Genomic DNA, 19351 nt, shown 5'->3' with positions numbered 1-19351 from the left:
CCAGATTGCCTTTCAATTATTAGTGAAGGCATTGATTAATTTGGATCCAAGTAAAGAGATGGAGCTTATAAGGAAATATTTTCAAGAATTCATCTCTGGCATTATGTCTTTACCCATAAACCTACCAGGAACTCAACTTCATCAATCTTTACAAGTAAGCCCATCCGTTTGTGGTTGCTTTCTCAAGTTATTACACACAATACTACTGTTTAATTTGTTATATATTACCCATCTTATGTTATATATATATATATATTAAATTTTAGTATGACTATATTACGGTGACTACAGTGATTATATAAGTATTGTTAAATTAAAGCCACATTTTTTTTTATATATTTTGATAACACTTTTTTTAAGCAATATTTTTTAAAAAAATGTTGTTTAATAATAAAAAATATTATTTTAATTTTAGCAATACTTTTGAAATACTGAATAAAAATGCATCATATATAATATATCCTCTAATAATGTCAAAGAAAATCCGGGTAATAGTGATTCATTTTTGTCTTCAGGCAAAAAAGAAAATGGTGAAATTAGTGCTAAGAATAATCCAAGAAAGAAGAAAGAGTGGCATCACCAAAGTTCCAAAGGATGTATTAGATGTGCTTCTTAATGATTCAAGTGAGGAATTAACAGATGATTTGATAGCACATAACATTATTGATATGATGATTCCTGGAGAGGACTCAGTGCCACTTCTTATCACATTAGCTATCAAGTATTTATCTGAATATCCTGCTGCTTTGCAACAATTAACGGTTTGACTCTTAATTAAATGACAACAAATCATAATTAGCATTGCTCAATTTAAATTAAAGTATACTCATCACTCATGATCATAAAAGTTAGTGTAGTTTAAATACTTATTAAATATAAAATTAGAAAAAAATGAATTAAAAGATAAAAATGTTACTCGTACACTAAAATCAGCTACTAAAATCAGTTAACAATGTATTTATATATAAATACATGTGTGATATAATTTATTTTCGATATGTATTTTATATTCTAACATGTATTTTATACTGTTTGCTGACTTTAGTGACTAATTTTAGCATACACCTAACATGGTTGTTAAAAAAATAATGTATAGATTCTTTTACTATACTAGTTTGTTAAAACACTTATTATAAGAAACAGTTTTTTGAATAATGTCTTGGTATGATTTTCTTACGATTTTCAGGAGGAAAATATGAAGCTTAAGAAACAGAAATATCATCTTGGGGAGACCTTGTGTTGGAGCGATTACTTATCATTGCCATTTACTCAATTGGTAAGGCAAAAATGGCTACTCATAAAGAGAAAAAAAAAGGTTTAATTATTCTATTCGTCTCTATAGTTTTACCAAATTTTTAATTAAGTCCTTATATATTTTTTTCAATAAGATCTTTACACTACTTTTAATTTTGTAATTAGGTTCTTTTTATATAAAAAATATTAAAATTAATAGAATATTTTTTTAAAATACATGCGGTCAAAGATATAGTTAAGTTTTTAATTATAGATACCTTTAATTTGCAAAAAAATATTCAGTTAACTCTAATATTTTTTACACTAAGAATGACCTAATTATAAAATAAAAAATAGTGTAGGAACTTAATTGAAAGAAAAAAAAATTATAGAGACCTAATTAAAAATTTTGTAAAATTATAGAGACCAATAGAGTAATTAAATAAAAAAAATTAGTCCACAATTTTTAACTAATTATTATTATGTGTTCTACTTATATAGGTTATCACAGAAACTTTGAGAATGGGAAATATTATAATTGGTGCTATGAGAAAGGCAACAAAAGATGTTAAAATAAAAGGGTACTTAATACCAAAAGGGTGGTGTGTTCTTGCAAATTTTAGATCAGTTCATCTAGATGAAAAAAACTTTAACATCCCATATCAATTCAATCCATGAAGGTGGCAAGTAAGGGAAGCCCTCTACTCTCTGCTTATTTGTATAATTTTCTTTGCTTTTATCTTGTGTTATTTTTTTAAGCTTTTAAATGATACATTGAAGAAATTTCAGGACAAAGAGTTAAACAATTGTAATTTCACACCTTTTGGAGGTGGACAAAGACTCTGTCCTGGACTTGAATTAGCTAGGCTTGAAGCTTCTATATTTCTACACCACTTTGTTACTCAGTTCAGGTAACAACAATAATTTAAAGAGTTTAATATACTCCATTTATTTACAGATAAATTACATCAAAACCTCCGGGATTTGTGAAGTTCATTATTTATTTATTTATTTTGCCAAAAATGACAGTGAAATTAAGTAAACATCAATTTTTATTAGAAGACGCTAGTATTATGTTTATCATGGTGTTTAGTGTTATATTTTACAAACGTGAAGAATATTTAAGAAAAGTTACCATATATTTTTAGAAAGAGACAGGAGTCAAGTTGAGTTTTAGGTCTAAATATCCTTTACTCCAGATTTTTGAAACTTCTACTTAACTAAAAAATAAGTAGGTAGATGCTAGCGTTGAGTGATATTATGGACAAAAAAGATTGGCATTCAATGAAGGCTAAAACATTTAAATATTGTTAGTGATCTTAAAATTTAATTTGACATGCAGATGGTATGCTGAAGATACAATAGTGAACTTCCCCACAGTAAGAATGAAAAGGAAGATGCCTATCTTTGTGAAGAGAGTAGAATCTTGAGCAGTGTTGAGCTGCCCCAAAAACTCAAAATGTACCAACCATGGAAAGAACTACGCATATCAGCAAACTTCAACCACAACCAATACATAAAAAATTTATAAAATATAAAGTAGGGAAATTTTTTTTTTTCTTACATATAGAAGCGATTGTAACACTTGTCACATTTACAAAGATGCTAGTTGCAATTCATGAATCTTCCATCAAGCAATGTAAAGCCTTCAACTTATTTTTCCCCAAGTGGGATCAAATTTCGTATGGAATATTACCTTTGACAGCACGCAGTTTCATTTTTGGCTTCTAACTTGATATTGAATTCATCTACTCGATATTTTTGTGGTCAACATCAATGATAATTTTGATGCATTAAGAATAAATATATTACATTATCCTTCCAATCAACTTGGTCGCCTCTTTTGTACTGTACAAATAAATGTTTTGCACTGCACCAAACCGAGGCTTAAAGGTAAACAGAGCAAACCAAACAATCATGTACAGTTAAACCTTTGTGTTCAATTTGGCTTGGGTTTTGAACACCCCTATCAAAATTTCTTCAGGGACGGTGCTTTGGTCCATTGCTTCCACCAAATTTCTCTGGTTCAATAAAGGAATCACAAGAATCTGCTGCTTCCACTCCTTAATTTTTATAGCTTATGATACCTCTCTGCCAGTGGGAATCATCAACTTCAGTGTTGAAAATGAAGCTGGTAAATACCGTGGTTACGTCCCTGGCAAAGTGACCAAACAAAATGAAAATATATGATTCAGCTAAATACCAACCATTGCAATAATAAATAACAAATCGTATACAATTTACTCCCTTATATTTTAGCTTTTCTTTTTGTCAATTCGATCCTTGTATTTCAAATAGTTTTTCAATCAGTTACTGCCAGACAACAGAAGATTTCTGCCAGTTTGGAGGTGGAGCAAAAATGAAAACAATTTGAAGTGTGGAGGACCAAATTGAGAAAAATAAAAAGCAATCTATCAAAATTAAAACTGTTTGAAATATAAAGGGCCATAAAAAGAGATTAAATTGAAAAAGCCATTAAGAGCGAATAATCAAAATACCTAATTTACTGAGTAAGAGTTTAATTGATGCATGGTGATAGAAAGTAATGACAAGAACCCAATGACCATGGAAAACAAATATGTCACTCAAAGTGGTAAGAAAAGGATGTAAATTACTTGAGGTAAGGAAGAGTCATGTGCTTCAATAGGGACGGGTGCCGAAGAACATATTCCCTCCATTCTTCTTTGCTTATCTTACCATCATTGTCAGTATCAGCATCTTGAAATGTCTAATAAAAAATGGGCGAAAAAGTTATCCGATGGAAGCATTTTAAAATTATCAAAGACGGAAGAAAAATGCTGCTGCACATCTTTTACCTTATCAATAATGCTTTCAAGAACTTCATCTTCCAAATGCATGTCACATTCAGACATTATCGCAACCACCATTTGCCTAACCTGGAAAATGTTACAGGTTAACAGAACAGTTCCAAACATTGATAAGATGAAAATTTTGCAGAAACTAATGTTATATAAAATAGTGAACATCTCTGTAACTACAACTTTTTTTTTTTATATCCATGGATTTGACAAACAGAAGCTACTACCATCAGAATTATTCGTCATAAAAATCCTCAAATCCAACCAATACCGCACTAAAAAGAAAAAATCAACATACTATTATCCTATGCTGACAGAAACAAATTTAGGCCAATAACAATTTCATAACCTGGACATGCCAAGATACTCACTTCTTCCCGTTCGATATATCCAGTTTGTCTCAGGTCATACAATCTAAAAGCAACTACAAGCAAACAACAAAAGGGGTCAACTTTCCATAAATAAGAATGAAATTAGAATCGGTGGTATGAAGAGTACGTCTTAAAAATGCTTACTGAAGTCTTACAATCAATTTTCTTTTCTAAAGAAGCATATGGATGAAAGATACTGAGAGCATGCACAAATTCCTCAAATTCTATAACACCATTTCTTTTTTCATCGAAGAGATCAAACACCTAGGAAAGGTCATAAATCAAAAGGGCCCAGATTAGACAAGTCAAATATAAAAACTCAAAAAAGAAAAGAAAAGAAAAGACACCACATCTTTCAAAGAGTTTTTCTCAGATACAAAGTGGCGAAAGGATTTCAAGTTATTGTTTTAGTTCAAGGGTTACATTGGTAAAAAAGTATCAGTTCGGAAGTGATATAGAAGTGAGTTGTGTGAACCATAAAACATTATCATATGGTGGAAAATTACATTCACCATTTTTATTCAATGAAATACTTGTGAAAATTCTGATTCCTTGAAAGATGTTTTCCATGCAACTTAGATTTTCCTTTCTTTTAATACAACAAATAGGGATAAGACTAAGAGCAAGAAACCATATTTAAGAGAGGGGGGGGATTGGGAAAGGTAAAGAGAAATGAAACGACATTAAAGATGAATTACCCTATCAAGGAAAAGATTCTCGCCAACTGGGGTCTTCAATAGTGCCAATTGCAGCTCTTCCTTCAAATAACAAAAAGAGAAGTATTACTGGATGCAATCTAACCACAAATTCAACAACATTGTTCAAACAAAAAGTGTAATAGTCAACAAAGATATTTCAACAAAAACTAAGAAACTACCAAACAATGCACAATATTGGCAGCAAAAAGATATCCCAGACAAAGTTGCCATTGTCAAATATTTTCATTGAAGCTTACCATACTGTACACACAATCAATACAACTTCATGGTTAAATATAGATACATGTTTTATTGAGTAAATTAGCAAATTATTTCTTGAAGTTATTCTATCAATAAAATTTAATCCTTGAATTTCAGTTATTGTACTTATTAGTGCTGAATTCACAAAAACTGTATTATTTTTCATATCAAAACACAAAATTTGCTTTGAGCATCCCACTAAGGCCAAGGTACAGCGGGCTTAAAAAGCACTCATAAAGAACCTATAAGATTTTCTAGTTTCTACCGTGTAAACCTCACTGACAACAACTTGATACAACGGTGTGAAAATTCAAACTAATTCTTGACATCAATGGATTAAAGTAAACCTTCATTTTTGTGTTTTAAATTGTAAACATCATGCCCAGTAGTCCTTAAATTTAATAAAGAGGGAAAAGTTGCATTGAAGTCCTTAAAGGATTTTGCTCAAAAGAACAAATTTAACGAATAAAATATCGAGCAGACAAGTAGTTAAAAATGAATTTCCAAAAAACAGAAAATTATCACGAACAAACTTGAATAATAGATCCAGACAATGCAGAAATTACTGTAAGTACCTTGTGAATAAGTCCATCATCAATAATTGAGCTACTCAACTTCTTGAACAACTCACGCAGCGCCTCAATTTCATTAACCGTAACTGAACAACCAAAGCAACAGAAAATCAATCATTTCCGGAAAGGAAAATAAAAATTACATTTCCATAACGAACCAAGGCGAAAGGAATAAAACCGAATCGAATCAAAGAAAAAGAGAAGAAACGAACATGGAGAATCCTTGGCGAGGCGAAGGATGTCATCAAAAGAGCTAGGGATCTGGTTTTTCTTGCTTTGCTTGTCGCCATGGAAATCGAAGCAACCAGCTAAGCTGACGAAGAGAGCTTCAACGATTCCGATAAGCGGAATGCACACCGCACAGAGTGTTTCACCGAACGTTAAGCTCGATCTCTGATAGATCCGTTCATGAAAGCATAGAAAGAGAAAGGAAAATGGAATCGGTTATTTTCCCGGAAACCAAAACAGATAACGGAAAAGTTGAGAAAATTGAATTACCAGAGAAATTGCGGTGTCTGGGTGTTCCATATCATCCCAGTGTCAATGTGTCATAGGAGACTTTTCTTTTTCTTTTTCTTTTTTATTTTTATTTTTTGGTGTGAATGAAAGGGATAAGAGAGATTCTGCGTGGCAATACTGGGAATTTTATTTTAACAGAAAGAGAAGAGATAAAGAAGAAACATGTGACTGTTACAATGAATCAATGATTGTTATTTAATAATCATCTGAAACGTATAAATTTTTTTTTAAATAAATAAATAAAATCACGTGACTGTGATTATGATGTGAACGTGGATCCCCAGAACTGGTTTGACAGGAAGAAATATACGGTAAGTTTTCATGTACAGTTTTGATTTTAATTTCTATTTTTTTTATAAGATTTGAACTCGCAATTCTTTTAATTGAATATGAGGAGATTATGTCATTTAATTTTAATTTTTATTATTTTTATTTAATTAGTATAAGTTATGTTGTTATCCTTGAAAATTTTTATTATATTCATTAAAATGTTTGCATAATATATATATTATATATTGTTAAATAGCAAATAAAAATGAAAAAATTATTCTAAAGGACCGTTAAGAAGATTTAACTATTAAAAAAATCTTTAATATCAAAATTATTAAGAAGGGCCAATTTTTTTTATATTTAAAAAGAAGAACCAAATCTTTTTGTAAGGAAAAAATATATCTTTAATTATTTTTTTATTTATTTTTATAATTTTTAATATATGCTATTTAATTCTCAACGTTATATAGATATGTATGAATATTCACTTGGAATTAATTAGTTAATTAATTTAAAATAAATTACTCTAAAAGATCGTTAGTGAGATTTAATTATTAAAATATTGATTCTTAACTATATAGTTAGTTAATTTATATAAATATTTTCATACTAAAATAGTTATGAATCAATATTTTAATAATTAAATCTTTCTAACGATCTTTTAGAATAATTTGTTTTAAATTAATTAACTAATTAATTCTAAGTGAATATTCATACATATTTATATAGCGGCATATATTAAAGATTATAAAAATAAATATAAAATAATTAAGTATATATTTTTTTTTCTTACAAAAAGATTTGGTTCTTCTTTTTAAATATAAAAAAATTTAGTCCTTCTTAATAATTTTGGTATTAAAGATTCTTTTTAACAATTAAATCTTCCTCCCAATAAAAATAGTATGCCAACGAGTTATAAATCAAGAGAAATGTTATTTGTCCTTTAAATTTTTAGTTTTTAGTCAGTTTTTTATTTAAATAATATTATTAAGAGTAAAGTATCGTTTTTGTCCCAACGTTTGGAGTAAATCCTATTTGTGTCCCTAACATTTAAATCGTCCTATTTATATTGCTAACGTTTGTAAAAGTGATTCAATGTTATCCTCTAGTCAATTACACATCATGAGCGCTTAAGTTTGAGTTTTAAAAATCTTTTCTTAAAGTTAGAATACAAATGTCTGGGATAGAATCGATGATCTATTCTGAAAAATAGCTCATCAAATGTTAAAACTAATTCCTACAATATTTACATAATTCACTTTTTTAGAGATATAATTGAATCTAAACACAAATAGTGGGTATAATATTAAAATCGAACACATCAAAATGAGACCTAATTGAGAATGAATACATCCAAATAAGAATAATTGAAAAATATAATCTGATTTGTTAGTATAATTGATAGTAGGATAACATTGAGTCACTTTTATAAACGTTAAGGATACAAATAGGACGATTTAAACGTTATGGATACAAATAAGATTTACCCCAAACGTTGGGGACAAAAATGATACTTTACTCTATTATTAATTAATTTAAATATTTATTTTTATAGAAAATTACTTATTTTTTATAAGAAGTTACTTATTTTTTAGTTTTTCTCTTTTCTAAAAGTTGAATGATGGATAATTTTTGAAAGATATCCAATTGCATTGATAACTCAGATGACATATTTTTTTCATATTTAGTTGCGAATTCTTCGGGTCTTATTCTTATTTTTGGTAAAAAGAAATTAAGAGTAATATAAAAAATTTGTCTCACATCTAAAAAAACAAGAAAAAAATAAGATGTATATAAGATAAAAAAATCCAATGAATTAACAGTTACACTTAAATGTTTTAAGTTTGATATCTTAGGTACTCTCGTTTAGTTCTTTCTAAAAATATATATAATATTTGGTTTTTTTATATTATAATATCATCCTATGTTTTTATATAAAAAGATTAATTGATATTTAATTTTTGGGGAAGATTTAGTAGGATTATTCATCAAAACACGTAAAAACAAATTTTTGATGATTTGTTGAAAGAATAAAAAGGAAAGCTAACAAAGCCACATAGATTAAGCATGGGGATTAGCCGCTAAAAATGAAGATATAGATTAGGTCCGCGAAAGCAGTCGGCTAATGACGTGATTAATTATTAATATTAGTAAAAGAATAAACTATTCTTGAATGAATAATTGAATAAAGGTTGCCATTTAAAAGTATTATTAATTAAATTAGTGTTCGTTGTTGATCCACGTGGTTGGCAAGCAAAGGCTTAGATTTTGTCGCGATTTATAGCAGTTTGGACATGCTTTTATGTTATACTTAGGATTAATGATTATGATCAAGATTTTGTTTTGTGCTATTTAAGGAATTCCGATTGTGTTACTTAAAGAATACCAACAACTTGCTAATTTAGGTCAATCAACGTTTTCATTTTTTTTTTCGACATAGACATTTCTATTAGCAGTTTTAAGTTTTGACAATTTAATTATCTTTAATTTAATTTGGTGAAATAAAAAAATCTCTTGTTGATAAAAAATTAATAACTTTATGTTCTAAATTTTGTTTTTACATACATTTAATTGGTTCAATAATTTATTTATTAGTTTACATTTATTATATATTTTTATTATTTATAAAAAATAAAATAAAATAAAGAGCATTAGAAATGGAATACTGTTTTTTGGAGAAAAAATTACAAGAAGAAGCAAGCAATTTTATTTTCAATTATTCAGGTGGCTTTAGCGTATGAGAGCCAATTCCGAAAGGATGACCAAGAAGGCAATAACCTTAAACAATGCAAACTAATTAGGTACGAATTATCTAATGGGGGTGCTAATCAATTATTGGCATTTAAATAATGTGTCCTTATTAGTTGACATAAGCTTTGCTTCAATTCGATAACACGATAACTTGTGGGACATGATAATGTTTATTTATTGTTAACAACTTATTGTTAGCAACATACTAAAGTTACTAAACATACTTTAAAGAGTAAAGACAATGATCGTCTTGATTTTGAAAACGATTTATTTAATAATAGTTAATATCAGCTGAAGTTTATGTTTGGTTTGATAAGACTTTATTTTTCGTAAATAACTTATTAAAATTAACTTTAAAAAATAACTCTTAATAAATATAAGTAGTTATAATAATTATGTTTGATAAAATAATTTTAAAATTTAAAATAAATATAACGGACATAAGTAAAAATAACATTTTGATTGACAATTGAATTTGACATTAATAATTTAATTAAAAGTAATTATAAATATTTGTTAAGTTATAAAATTATACTAGATTTTTTTTATTTTGTTTAATAAATACTGGTTTTTTTTTGTGACTAAACAAAAAGAAACAAAGAAAAAAAGGGATTATCCTAAATCAACAAGCATAAGATGCTGAAACTCATCACAAGGTTTCCACCAAATAACATGAGTTGGATTGGTCTTGACCGCATATCTCGCCAGCCAATCTGCCACAGCGTTAGCATCACAGGTAATCCATTCAAAATCCACAACCCAAGGTCTTGATAGAAGCTCCTGTATCTTCTGAAGAATATCAACCACATCACAATTTAGCCCATTTGCCGGATTTTTTAAAATGTGCAAAATGTCAAGAGAATCTGTTTCGCACACAATATCTCTCAAGCCATAATCCCAAGCTAAAATCAAACCCCTCCAAATAGCAAAAAGCTCACATCTGACAATAGGCCCTGGAGGATAGCTACTAGAACAACCCGAAATCCAACGCCCATTAGAATCTTTAATAACACAACCAATTCCTGCTAGGTTCCAATCAGAAAACAGACTCGCATCACAATTAACTTTAAAAGTGTCACCTGTTGGAGGTTTCCACCTCCTTCGATCCTTGAAAGTTATACACTTGGTACTGGCAGACTTTCTTAAATCATTAGTAGTAATCCAAGCCATAGCAACAACCTTATAGTTTGACCACTGATCTCCATTATTGAAAATATCATTGTAACGATGCCTCCACACCCACCAAAGACCCGCCCCTACAATTGCCTCATTGCCCGGCATGACCTTCCGAATCCAAAATTCCAAGGGAGTACCTTCAAATGAATCAATAAGCAAAGGATCCAACATTTGCCAAATGCATCTTGATTTCTCACAATCCCTAAGACAATACTCCATTGTTTCCAGATCTGCATTACATCTCGAACATCTGTCCGAATCAGTTAAATGACGCTTGAACCGGAAGGCATTTGTCGGAAGCGCATTTTGTAGACCCAATCACATCATCATCTTTATCTTCTCTGGCAAATTAAGGCGCCAAATCCACCCACAGTTGCTATTTTCGATCGAATTCACTTTCTTTGTCAGGAGCCAACGATAACCTTCTCGAGAGCTATAGGTTTTTAGTGATGCGGGCCACCAAATCCATCCGGGCTCCGATTCTGACATTAAAGGAGGCCCAAGACTGTGAAGAAACTGTTTGACCTCATGAGAAATTGGCGTTATAAGCTTATCCCCCTCCCAAGTACCATTGCTCCACAAATCAGCAAGAGAAAAATTTGTTTCAGATATGTGAACATAAGACATAAGCTCACAAAGTTTGCCAAGAGGACTCCACACATCATACCAAATCAATTGTTGCATATTTCCCACATTCCATCGAAATCCTTCTTTTAAGATATCATAAGCCTTTAGAATATTCCTCCAAGTAGTTGAGGCATTGTGACAATGACTGCTGCCCAAGTCCTTGGAGGTCTGGAGATATTTGTGAGTTAGAACCTGCACCCACAATTTGTTCTTATTATTCAGACAATCCCAAACCAACTTGCCAAGTAGAGCCATGTTCGCACAGAGAGTATCTCTAACACCCAAGCCACCTGCCTTCTTAGAAGTTATAGCAATGTCCCACTTGACCAACGGCAACCCTCTCCCATTCGCTTGACCTTTCCATAAGAACTGACGCATCAAAGAATCAATCTTGTCGCACGCATACTTCGGAAGAAAGGAAACTTGCATATTGTAAACCGGAATAGAAGCCATCACCGCATTCATAAGACAAAGTCTGCCTGCCTTGTTAAGCAAGCACCCTTTCCAACTAGCAAGTTTTCTCTGTATCTTGTCAATGACCTCCTGCGCCATCTTCCTAGAAGCCCTATCATGACCAATATTAACTCCCAAATATCTTCCCAGATCTTGATAAAATCGGATACTAGAGATCCCTGAAAGCACCTCTTTTCTTCTCGCTGAAACATTCTTGGAACATTGAGCCTTAGATTTATGGATATTCACCTTCAGTCCCGACGCTTGAGTAAACATATCCAGTGTCTTCATAACCTCTGTCACCTGAGTTTTTGTTGCTTTACAAAATAGTAAGAGATCATCAGTAAACATCAAGTGAGAGATTTTTGGGCCATGTCTAGAAACAGATACGGGGATCCAGGATCCTTGAGAGACTTTATGCGATATAAGACAAGAAAGATTCTCCATACAGAACACAAAAAGGTAAGGGGACATGGGATCCCCTTGTCTCAGCCCCCTCATGGGTTTAAAGCTTTGAAGCCTATTACCATTCCACAGAATAGACAAAGAGGACGAAGTCACACAAGCCATGATAAGATTAATAATAGCCACAGGAAAACCAAATTTGATCTAGGAAGTTTCAAGGAATCTCCAGTCTACTCTGTCATAAGCTTTTTCAAGATCAATCTTAAATGCCATAGAACCCTTCTTCGACTTGGTTTTCCTCGTGAAATGCATTATTTATTGCGCAATTATTATATTCTCCGTTGTTCCTCTCCCTGGAATAAAACCACCCTGAAGCGGTCCAATGATCTCAGAAAGGAAAGGACGAAACCTATTAACAAGGACTTTTGTAATAATTTTGTAAATCACATTACATAACTAATAGGACGAAGATCTTTCAGGTAAGACGGATCTTCAACTTTGGGGATCAGAACAATTAATAAATACTGGTTAATTTTAAAAAGTATATCTTTAAATGATTTTTAAAAGCACCTTAACTTTTTAAAACTATAAATATTATATAAGTACATAATTTTTTTGATTTTTCTAGACACAGAATTAAGTGATTAAATTTTATTATCAAACCTGATCTTAGTTCGAAGTCTTAGATTACCTCTGGATTCCGGCGATTTTCATCATTATTTGTTGTTTGGGTTTCAATTCCTAACTACTAATAATAAATAAAGTTTAGGAAAGATAGACAACTAACAAATATAAACCAAAGTTTTTTATTAATTAATTGGTGCAAATCAATACACATATGTGATTTGAATACACATGTGAATTCGAAGAAACTAAACCTCTAAATATGACATTAATGATAGGTTATGGTATTACTTTTGCGTTTTAAGAACTTATATATGGAAAGTATATGAAACATGTTCGATAAATATTTTTTTTAAATTAAATTTAATTAAATTTTTTATTCTATGTTTTTTTTAATTAAAATTTTTTGTTATTAATTTTTAAATTATTAGACCAACTTGATTAAAATTAATTATCAAATATTTTAGTCACATAGTATTACGGATAATATTTAACTCAAATGTGAAACATTAATGATACATACATATCTATTTCTTAACAACTAATGACAGTGTAATAAAATACGTCCTTATTTATTGTGATTTGATGCATATCTAAGTATGTGATTGAATTAGTGTTATTTGAAGAACCTGATTTTATAGAATTAATTTTGAAAAAAAATAAATTTATACTAACATAATTTATGTTTAGTAACTTTAATATTAAAATTAAAATTATTTTTAGATAAATAATTACTAAAATGAACATAACATTAAATTATATACACAAGAATATTTCGTCAAACATTGAAATCACTTCTTAGTTCTTACAATAAAAGCTGAAGACATGATTTGGTCAAAGTGTTTGACCAACGGCAAGAGTGAGACAGAGGCCTTATTTCAATTACAAATACCATAAAAGCAAATGGATCCTATCATCTTCCTCTTGGGTAGTAGAATCCTGAAATTGGCTGGCTTCAATGTTTGATAGGAAGCTAACTTAACTCCAAAGCATGGTTAAGTTCAGAGAAAAAAGACTTTAGTCACATGTGAGTTTAGTTTTAGAAACTTGAGGTTTAATTGAGAAGAAGGTATCTAAACTCTTTGTCACATAGTCACATGAATCCTTGAAACCATCTAATGTCAAAGCAGCAGCATGTGGTGAAAGGACAACATTGTCCAATGGAAATAGCTCTTTAGGAACATTAGGCTCATCCTCAAACACATCCAAACCAGCACCTCTTATTTCCCCTTTCACCAAACACTGCACCAATTCCTTTTCATCAATTAAAGCTCCTCTTCCAACATTTATGATGATTCCATCCTTCCCCAATGCTAACATCACTTCCTTGTTGATTATGTGCCTTGTTTGCTCAGTTAATGGACAACAAAGAACAAGAACATCACTGTTAGAGGCAAGATCAACCACATTGGAGTAGAAAGTGTATGATACTGATGGATTCTTGTTCCTTGAATGGTACTTAATTATGCAATCAAAGGCTTCTAGCCTTTTAGCAACTTCCCCACCAATTCTTCCCAATCCAATAATTCCAACTCGCTTGCCTCCTAACTGAAACAGAAACCCAGGTAGTATTTATTATCCAATTCAACCAATTAAAATTTGGTTGTTTAATACAAAACAACAAAGTCTTATCCTGTTAAATAGAGTGGGGTTGGATAACATTAACACTATTTCACATAATAGGGATTTACCTATGTTAGAATTGAGTTTATTGTTTTAAGATTTCATTTTCTTTAACCATAGTCCTTAACCATATTAAAAGTGGAAAAAATTATCAAGAGGTTAAACTTAAGTAAACATCTGCAAGTTGTACATGCTTTAATACAAGCAATTACTACTAATGTCACATTAAGCAACTCCTTTGATATCTGAAAAAGTTGGATAGACATCAATTTGCTGTGGATCGGATGCAATTATTTTAGCCTCATGAATATGAACAAATGACATAAAAATTGTGTTCAGCTCCTGTCTTTGAGAAACTGAATTGATGCCATGTTATAAGGAAAATATTAACTTGACTGCAAATTTCCTTAGAAGACTGAATTGAAGTAATTTTTATGCCATTTTAGGCGTAAAAATTGGTCTTACTAAGCTGATGTTAACATAATATGTCACTTCATTGACATGTAACCTCCCATGTGTGTAATCCACAGTACCAAAAAGAATAAAAAATCAACAATACAGAAATAAAACAAGAATTCAAAAGCCAATTAAAACAGGACATTGTGTTAATGTTATGTGCTAATACAAGTAGCACGTGACATTAACTTTACTTTTAGATTATTTTTTTTTAAAAAGAAATATGCATCAAAATGTGAATAGCTTGCACTTGAAGAAAAAAGAAAAGAAAATATTAGACAGCTCAAAAATCTTGTTATGCCAATCATATGTCAGAATAGTCCAACATTTCACTATTAAAAGGGGCCAAAACAAAGAGGAACCAATAAGATTCTGAGTATTATTAGCCCTCAACAGAAAAGTTTTTCTGAAAACTGAGAAGTAGTTAGTTAGTTAGTTACCTTTGAACCGAAAGGGAAACCCAACGGCTTAGAAAGACCCCAATTCCTAGCGAAGCGGTCACCGGCGGAGATCTTGAACAGAACGTCAATGAGCAAAGCGACGGCCATGTCAGCAACGTCGGCGGCGAACAGTCCACCGATGTTGACGACCTGGATGCGTCGGCGGCGGCACTCGGTGAGGTCGATGTGGTCAGTACCGGCGCTGGCGGTGACTACCAAGTCGAGCGAAGGGAGTGACCGGATGACGTCAGCAGTGACCGGCTTTAGCGCGTTGCAGATAATAGCGCGGACAGAGGGAGGGAGGGTTTGTTGTTGTTGGAGGAATTGGAGGAGTGGGAGGTTTGAAGAGAAGGCCTCGAGAAAACGGTATTTTGGAGGGTTTTGAGCTTTGAGGTCGATCCCAAATGGAGAGGCCAACACCAAGATTGCTGGAACCTCCTCCTCCTCCTTAGCCATTACCACTGCACTGCCCACTCAAATTTCACTCCAATCTTCTTACTCACACCTCAGCTGATGTTGCTACCTGTCCTCAAGCTAAGCAACAAAAATAAGTAAAAAGGGGTCAGCAGAATATCAGCAATATATAGGATGGAATCAGCTAAGTCTAACGGGATTTTTATTGTCTTACTTTTCGTCAATGCCAGCTTGAAAATTTGGGCCTGATTGGTTGTTAGGTCATGTGATGGTTTGATTTTTTATTATATGGCCTATAGATAATAAAGAGAAAAAATGATTGTGGGAGAGAAAAGCACAACTAAATGGTTGGTGGGAGAATATTAGACAAAGGTGAGATGCTAAAAAACAGAATATGTTCTTATTAAATGAAATTTAATAATTTATCATTAAAGTATCTTTTATAGTATTTTGAATTTTTAAGAACCAAATAATTGTACATATAAATTAAGAATAATATTTTAAAATATCAGTTAAGACGTTTCTTTAAATTTGTTCGAACATTACAACTTAAAAAAATTGATAAAAATAAAACTAATTTAATATTAACTGAATTTATTTTATTTTAATTAGAGGATGAGCATACACAAATAATATTACAAATTATTTTTGATAATTTTGCTTCAAACAAATTAATACTTAATTATTAAAATGACTTGATCACATAATATTACTAAAGATAAAATATCAATTTAAACAAATTAGATAATATATCATGTAACAATCAAATAATCAAATTTTAAAAAATAATTATTTTTTAAAAATAATATATTCCATTTTTTTTTATTTGCATCTTACATTGAATATTACCTTGATAAATATAATAACAATATCAAAACAATAATTATTAATTACTATATTACAAATAATTATTTCAAATTACTATATACAAAATAACATAAAATAGTCTTTTATATCTTAAATTGGTCAACATATTCATATAAAGAGAAACAAAATTAATAAGTCTTGATTCGAACTCATTTCTATAGAGAAGTTATATCTGCTCTTTGAATTAAGATCTTTTGATATAAATTTGATCAACATCTGCAATCAAATATCAAACAAGAATTAAATAAAACAGTTCCAAACAAATATGTATATATTCATAAATAAAGTTAATTTAATTTATTTTAGAGATATATTAATTAATTAATTAATTTTATTTTAAAAATTTTCTTCACATAGAGAAGTAACAAAACATGAAATTGAGTTGCAAGATATACGGAAAATGTCTCCAATATAAGAGGATTGGATTATAATTAAGATGGGTTATGTTACGTGTATACTAAAATCAGCCATTAGTACAAAATATATGTTGGAATATAAATACACATTGAAAATAAATTAAATCACACATGTATTTATACATAAATACATTAGTAGTTGATTTTAGTGGTTAATTTTGGTGTATAAATAGCATTTTCCAACTAAGATTTGATTTGGTAAAATTTTTTAAAATGGTGTTTGTATTTTTCGAAATACAATAACCCAAAAATTTTGGCCCGCAGGATCTCTTCTACGAATGGATCTTTTCTACCTAGGGAGCTTTCTTCTCGATCGGTCCGATTATTCCGATTGCGAAGGTCAGCTTCTAACTTCAGGAGCTTTTTTTTTTCTAGCTCCTTATGTTGCCTTACTTCCCTCCACAATTTTCGTTCTGCTTCTCGTTGTTACTCGGCTTCATGCTCAAACTGTTCTAGCCATTCTCGTTGGCCACGGATGAGACCCATTATCTCTGCTGTCTGAGGGGGTTCTTTCTCCTCGGGATATGAATTTTCGAATGAACCCGTCTGGGTTGGGGGTTCCCTGGTTGTCCCTCCCTGCGAGGACCATGGGTTTGGTATGGTGAAGGCAGTATAAGGGCGTTACCCTCTGGTTGGGGGCTCATGTTCAGATTCAAACGTCGTGCGGTCGTCTTCATATTAGTCGTCTGCCGTTGTTATGGGTCGAATCCCAAGTCCCTGACAACGGCGCCAATGTTCCAAGGGTTACCTGAAGCAATGATATGGGTCTGAATGTGAGATCCATATCCCTTTGTATGGCAGCGTTCGACTTGTTGATGCCGAGATGTTACTTGTCCGAGTTCTTCGTGAGGAGGTGGGGGGTGGTACTTCCAAAAGACTTCAATGCATAAGTTAGCAATGGCCTTAGGTAGGTTTTTAGTAGATTAGAACATAAATTATATTTATAGTAGAGTGTTAACCACCTTGTTGAAGTAGTTCCATCTTTATTGGTGGGTAACCGTTCTCTTTATCTTGGACGCTTGTTGAAATTACTCTTCTAGACGGAGAGGAGAGATTCACGAAACTTGCTTTGGGCAAGTAGAGCTGGACTTCTGCGATGATGTCCGACCTCTTTAAAGAAGTCGGATAAGCGTGAAGACCAACTCTCTCTTAGATTGGGGCCTTCATTCTTTAGCAGGCCTGACTTTAAGCATTTGAGTCAGGGTATGAACAATAATAATTAATTTATACAAAATAAAACTAAAAAAAAAATATTTTTCATTACAAAATAAAAAAGTTAAGTTAATTTTTAATATATATTTTATAATACTTTATCCTTATTTATAAATAGTATTTCTCTCCATTTAAAGCATCAATATTAAACAAAATTACTTACACCCAGAAGAATACAATCAAAATTAAGCTTAACATTCTCATGGATTTTATTTTGGTAGGATCATGTTTTTCCATACTTTTTTTTTTGCCTTGTGTTTTTCCATACTTAACTACAATGTCTCTTATATGATTATATCTTGTATCCTTTCAAATGTTAAAAGTCTAAAACTCTTCTTTTTGGAATAAAAAATCTTAAAACACTTATTTTCTAAACCCGTTAACAAGTCCTATACACAACTCAATCTTTATGCTCTATTCATATAGCATAATAGAGTCCACTACCAAAGCCTTTTACCGCCTTTACAACTCCTCATCACCACTTAGCACGGTTCCATGAAGGTTCAGTCCCGACAATGCAACAACATCTCTGCCAAGCTGTCCCTTTGCAACAAGTTCGATGCTACTTGTCAACAAACTCTTTAACTAAAATATTTTTATTTCTGTACATGTTAACCTCTGTAGAGTTAATTATTTTTTATATGATAGATGAAAAAGTGTATTACGTTGGTATGAATTAAAATGGGTAAATTTCATAAGTGTGATACACAATACAAATCGTTACTTACGATTTGTATAACAAAAGAAATCGTTACTCACGATTTCATAAATCATATTTTTTTAAAATTAAAAAATTAAAATCGTGACTAACGATTTCTTATTCTTTTTTGTCTTATTTAAAATCGTAATTCACGATTTCTATTAACTTTTTTTAATTTTTTATCTTATTTAAAATCGTTACTCACGATTTCTTTTTATCCCATATTACTGCATTACACCAAAACATCATAATATTAATAAAAAACACTAATAATAACCCAATATAAAAAAATTAGCCACCTCTGTACGCTATAAATCCCCATAAGTAAATAACACATTATCTAATTAGATCTCAATTTTATTGAAAGTACACAGCAAAGTTAAAATCCTTTCTTAATTCATTTTTTTCATAATATTTAAGAATTTAATTTTAATGGATAAGTAC

General features: G+C 30.9%; 3 protein-coding genes across 3 annotated transcripts in view; 1 reads left to right on the top strand and 2 right to left on the bottom strand.

The window, feature by feature from the left end:
- Positions 1 to 2877, top strand: part of LOC107464245 (3-epi-6-deoxocathasterone 23-monooxygenase CYP90D1) — a 35129-nt gene extending 32252 nt beyond the window's left edge. The window contains 6 exon segments of the mRNA XM_052254149.1: positions 5 to 154; positions 516 to 761; positions 1187 to 1276; positions 1735 to 1920; positions 2023 to 2144; positions 2576 to 2877. Of these exon segments, the coding sequence (XP_052110109.1) occupies positions 5 to 154; positions 516 to 761; positions 1187 to 1276; positions 1735 to 1920; positions 2023 to 2144; positions 2576 to 2663 (882 nt within the window). The 3' untranslated portion in view covers positions 2664 to 2877.
- A 114-nt stretch (positions 2878 to 2991) lies between these two features.
- LOC107464251 (calcineurin B-like protein 10) lies at positions 2992 to 6641 on the bottom strand. Its single transcript, XM_016083176.3, has 9 exons — positions 6453 to 6641; positions 6167 to 6347; positions 5958 to 6040; positions 5122 to 5181; positions 4579 to 4687; positions 4424 to 4476; positions 4050 to 4130; positions 3849 to 3961; positions 2992 to 3388 (listed from the first exon to the last, which is right to left on the bottom strand). Exons 1-9 carry the CDS (start codon positions 6480 to 6482, stop codon positions 3298 to 3300), a joined length of 801 nt encoding a protein of 266 aa, XP_015938662.1. The 5' UTR covers positions 6483 to 6641; the 3' UTR covers positions 2992 to 3297.
- Positions 6642 to 13510: 6869 nt separating this feature from the next.
- On the bottom strand, positions 13511 to 15838 carry LOC107464257 (glyoxylate/hydroxypyruvate reductase HPR3). The gene is made up of 2 exons (XM_016083183.3): positions 15299 to 15838; positions 13511 to 14327 (listed from the first exon to the last, which is right to left on the bottom strand). Exons 1-2 carry the CDS (start codon positions 15752 to 15754, stop codon positions 13797 to 13799), a joined length of 987 nt encoding a protein of 328 aa, XP_015938669.1. The 5' UTR covers positions 15755 to 15838; the 3' UTR covers positions 13511 to 13796.
- Positions 15839 to 19351: the final 3513 nt, after the last annotated feature.

The sequence above is a fragment of the Arachis duranensis genome, chromosome 9 (assembly GCF_000817695.3).
Source record: "Arachis duranensis cultivar V14167 chromosome 9, aradu.V14167.gnm2.J7QH, whole genome shotgun sequence".
NCBI classification, from domain to species: domain Eukaryota; kingdom Viridiplantae; phylum Streptophyta; class Magnoliopsida; order Fabales; family Fabaceae; genus Arachis; species Arachis duranensis.
The sequence above is the reverse complement of the archived record's forward strand: the minus strand, read 5'-3'. Positions and strand labels throughout refer to the sequence as shown.

Coding starts and splice junctions, on each gene's coding strand:
- LOC107464251 (XM_016083176.3), bottom strand. CDS start 6,482: ATGGAACACCCAGACACCGCAATTTCTCTG. Junction 5,182..5,957: donor ATGATGGACTTATTCACAAG/GTACTTACAGTA, acceptor TGTTATTTGAAG/GAAGAGCTGCAATTGGCACT. Junction 4,477..4,578: donor TTTAGAAAAGAAAATTGATT/GTAAGACTTCAG, acceptor GTTTGCTTGTAG/TTGCTTTTAGATTGTATGAC.
- LOC107464257 (XM_016083183.3), bottom strand. CDS start 15,754: ATGGCTAAGGAGGAGGAGGAGGTTCCAGCAATCTTGGTGTTGGCCTCT. Junction 14,328..15,298: donor GTTTCCCTTTCGGTTCAAAG/GTAACTAACTAA, acceptor TTTCTGTTTCAG/TTAGGAGGCAAGCGAGTTGG.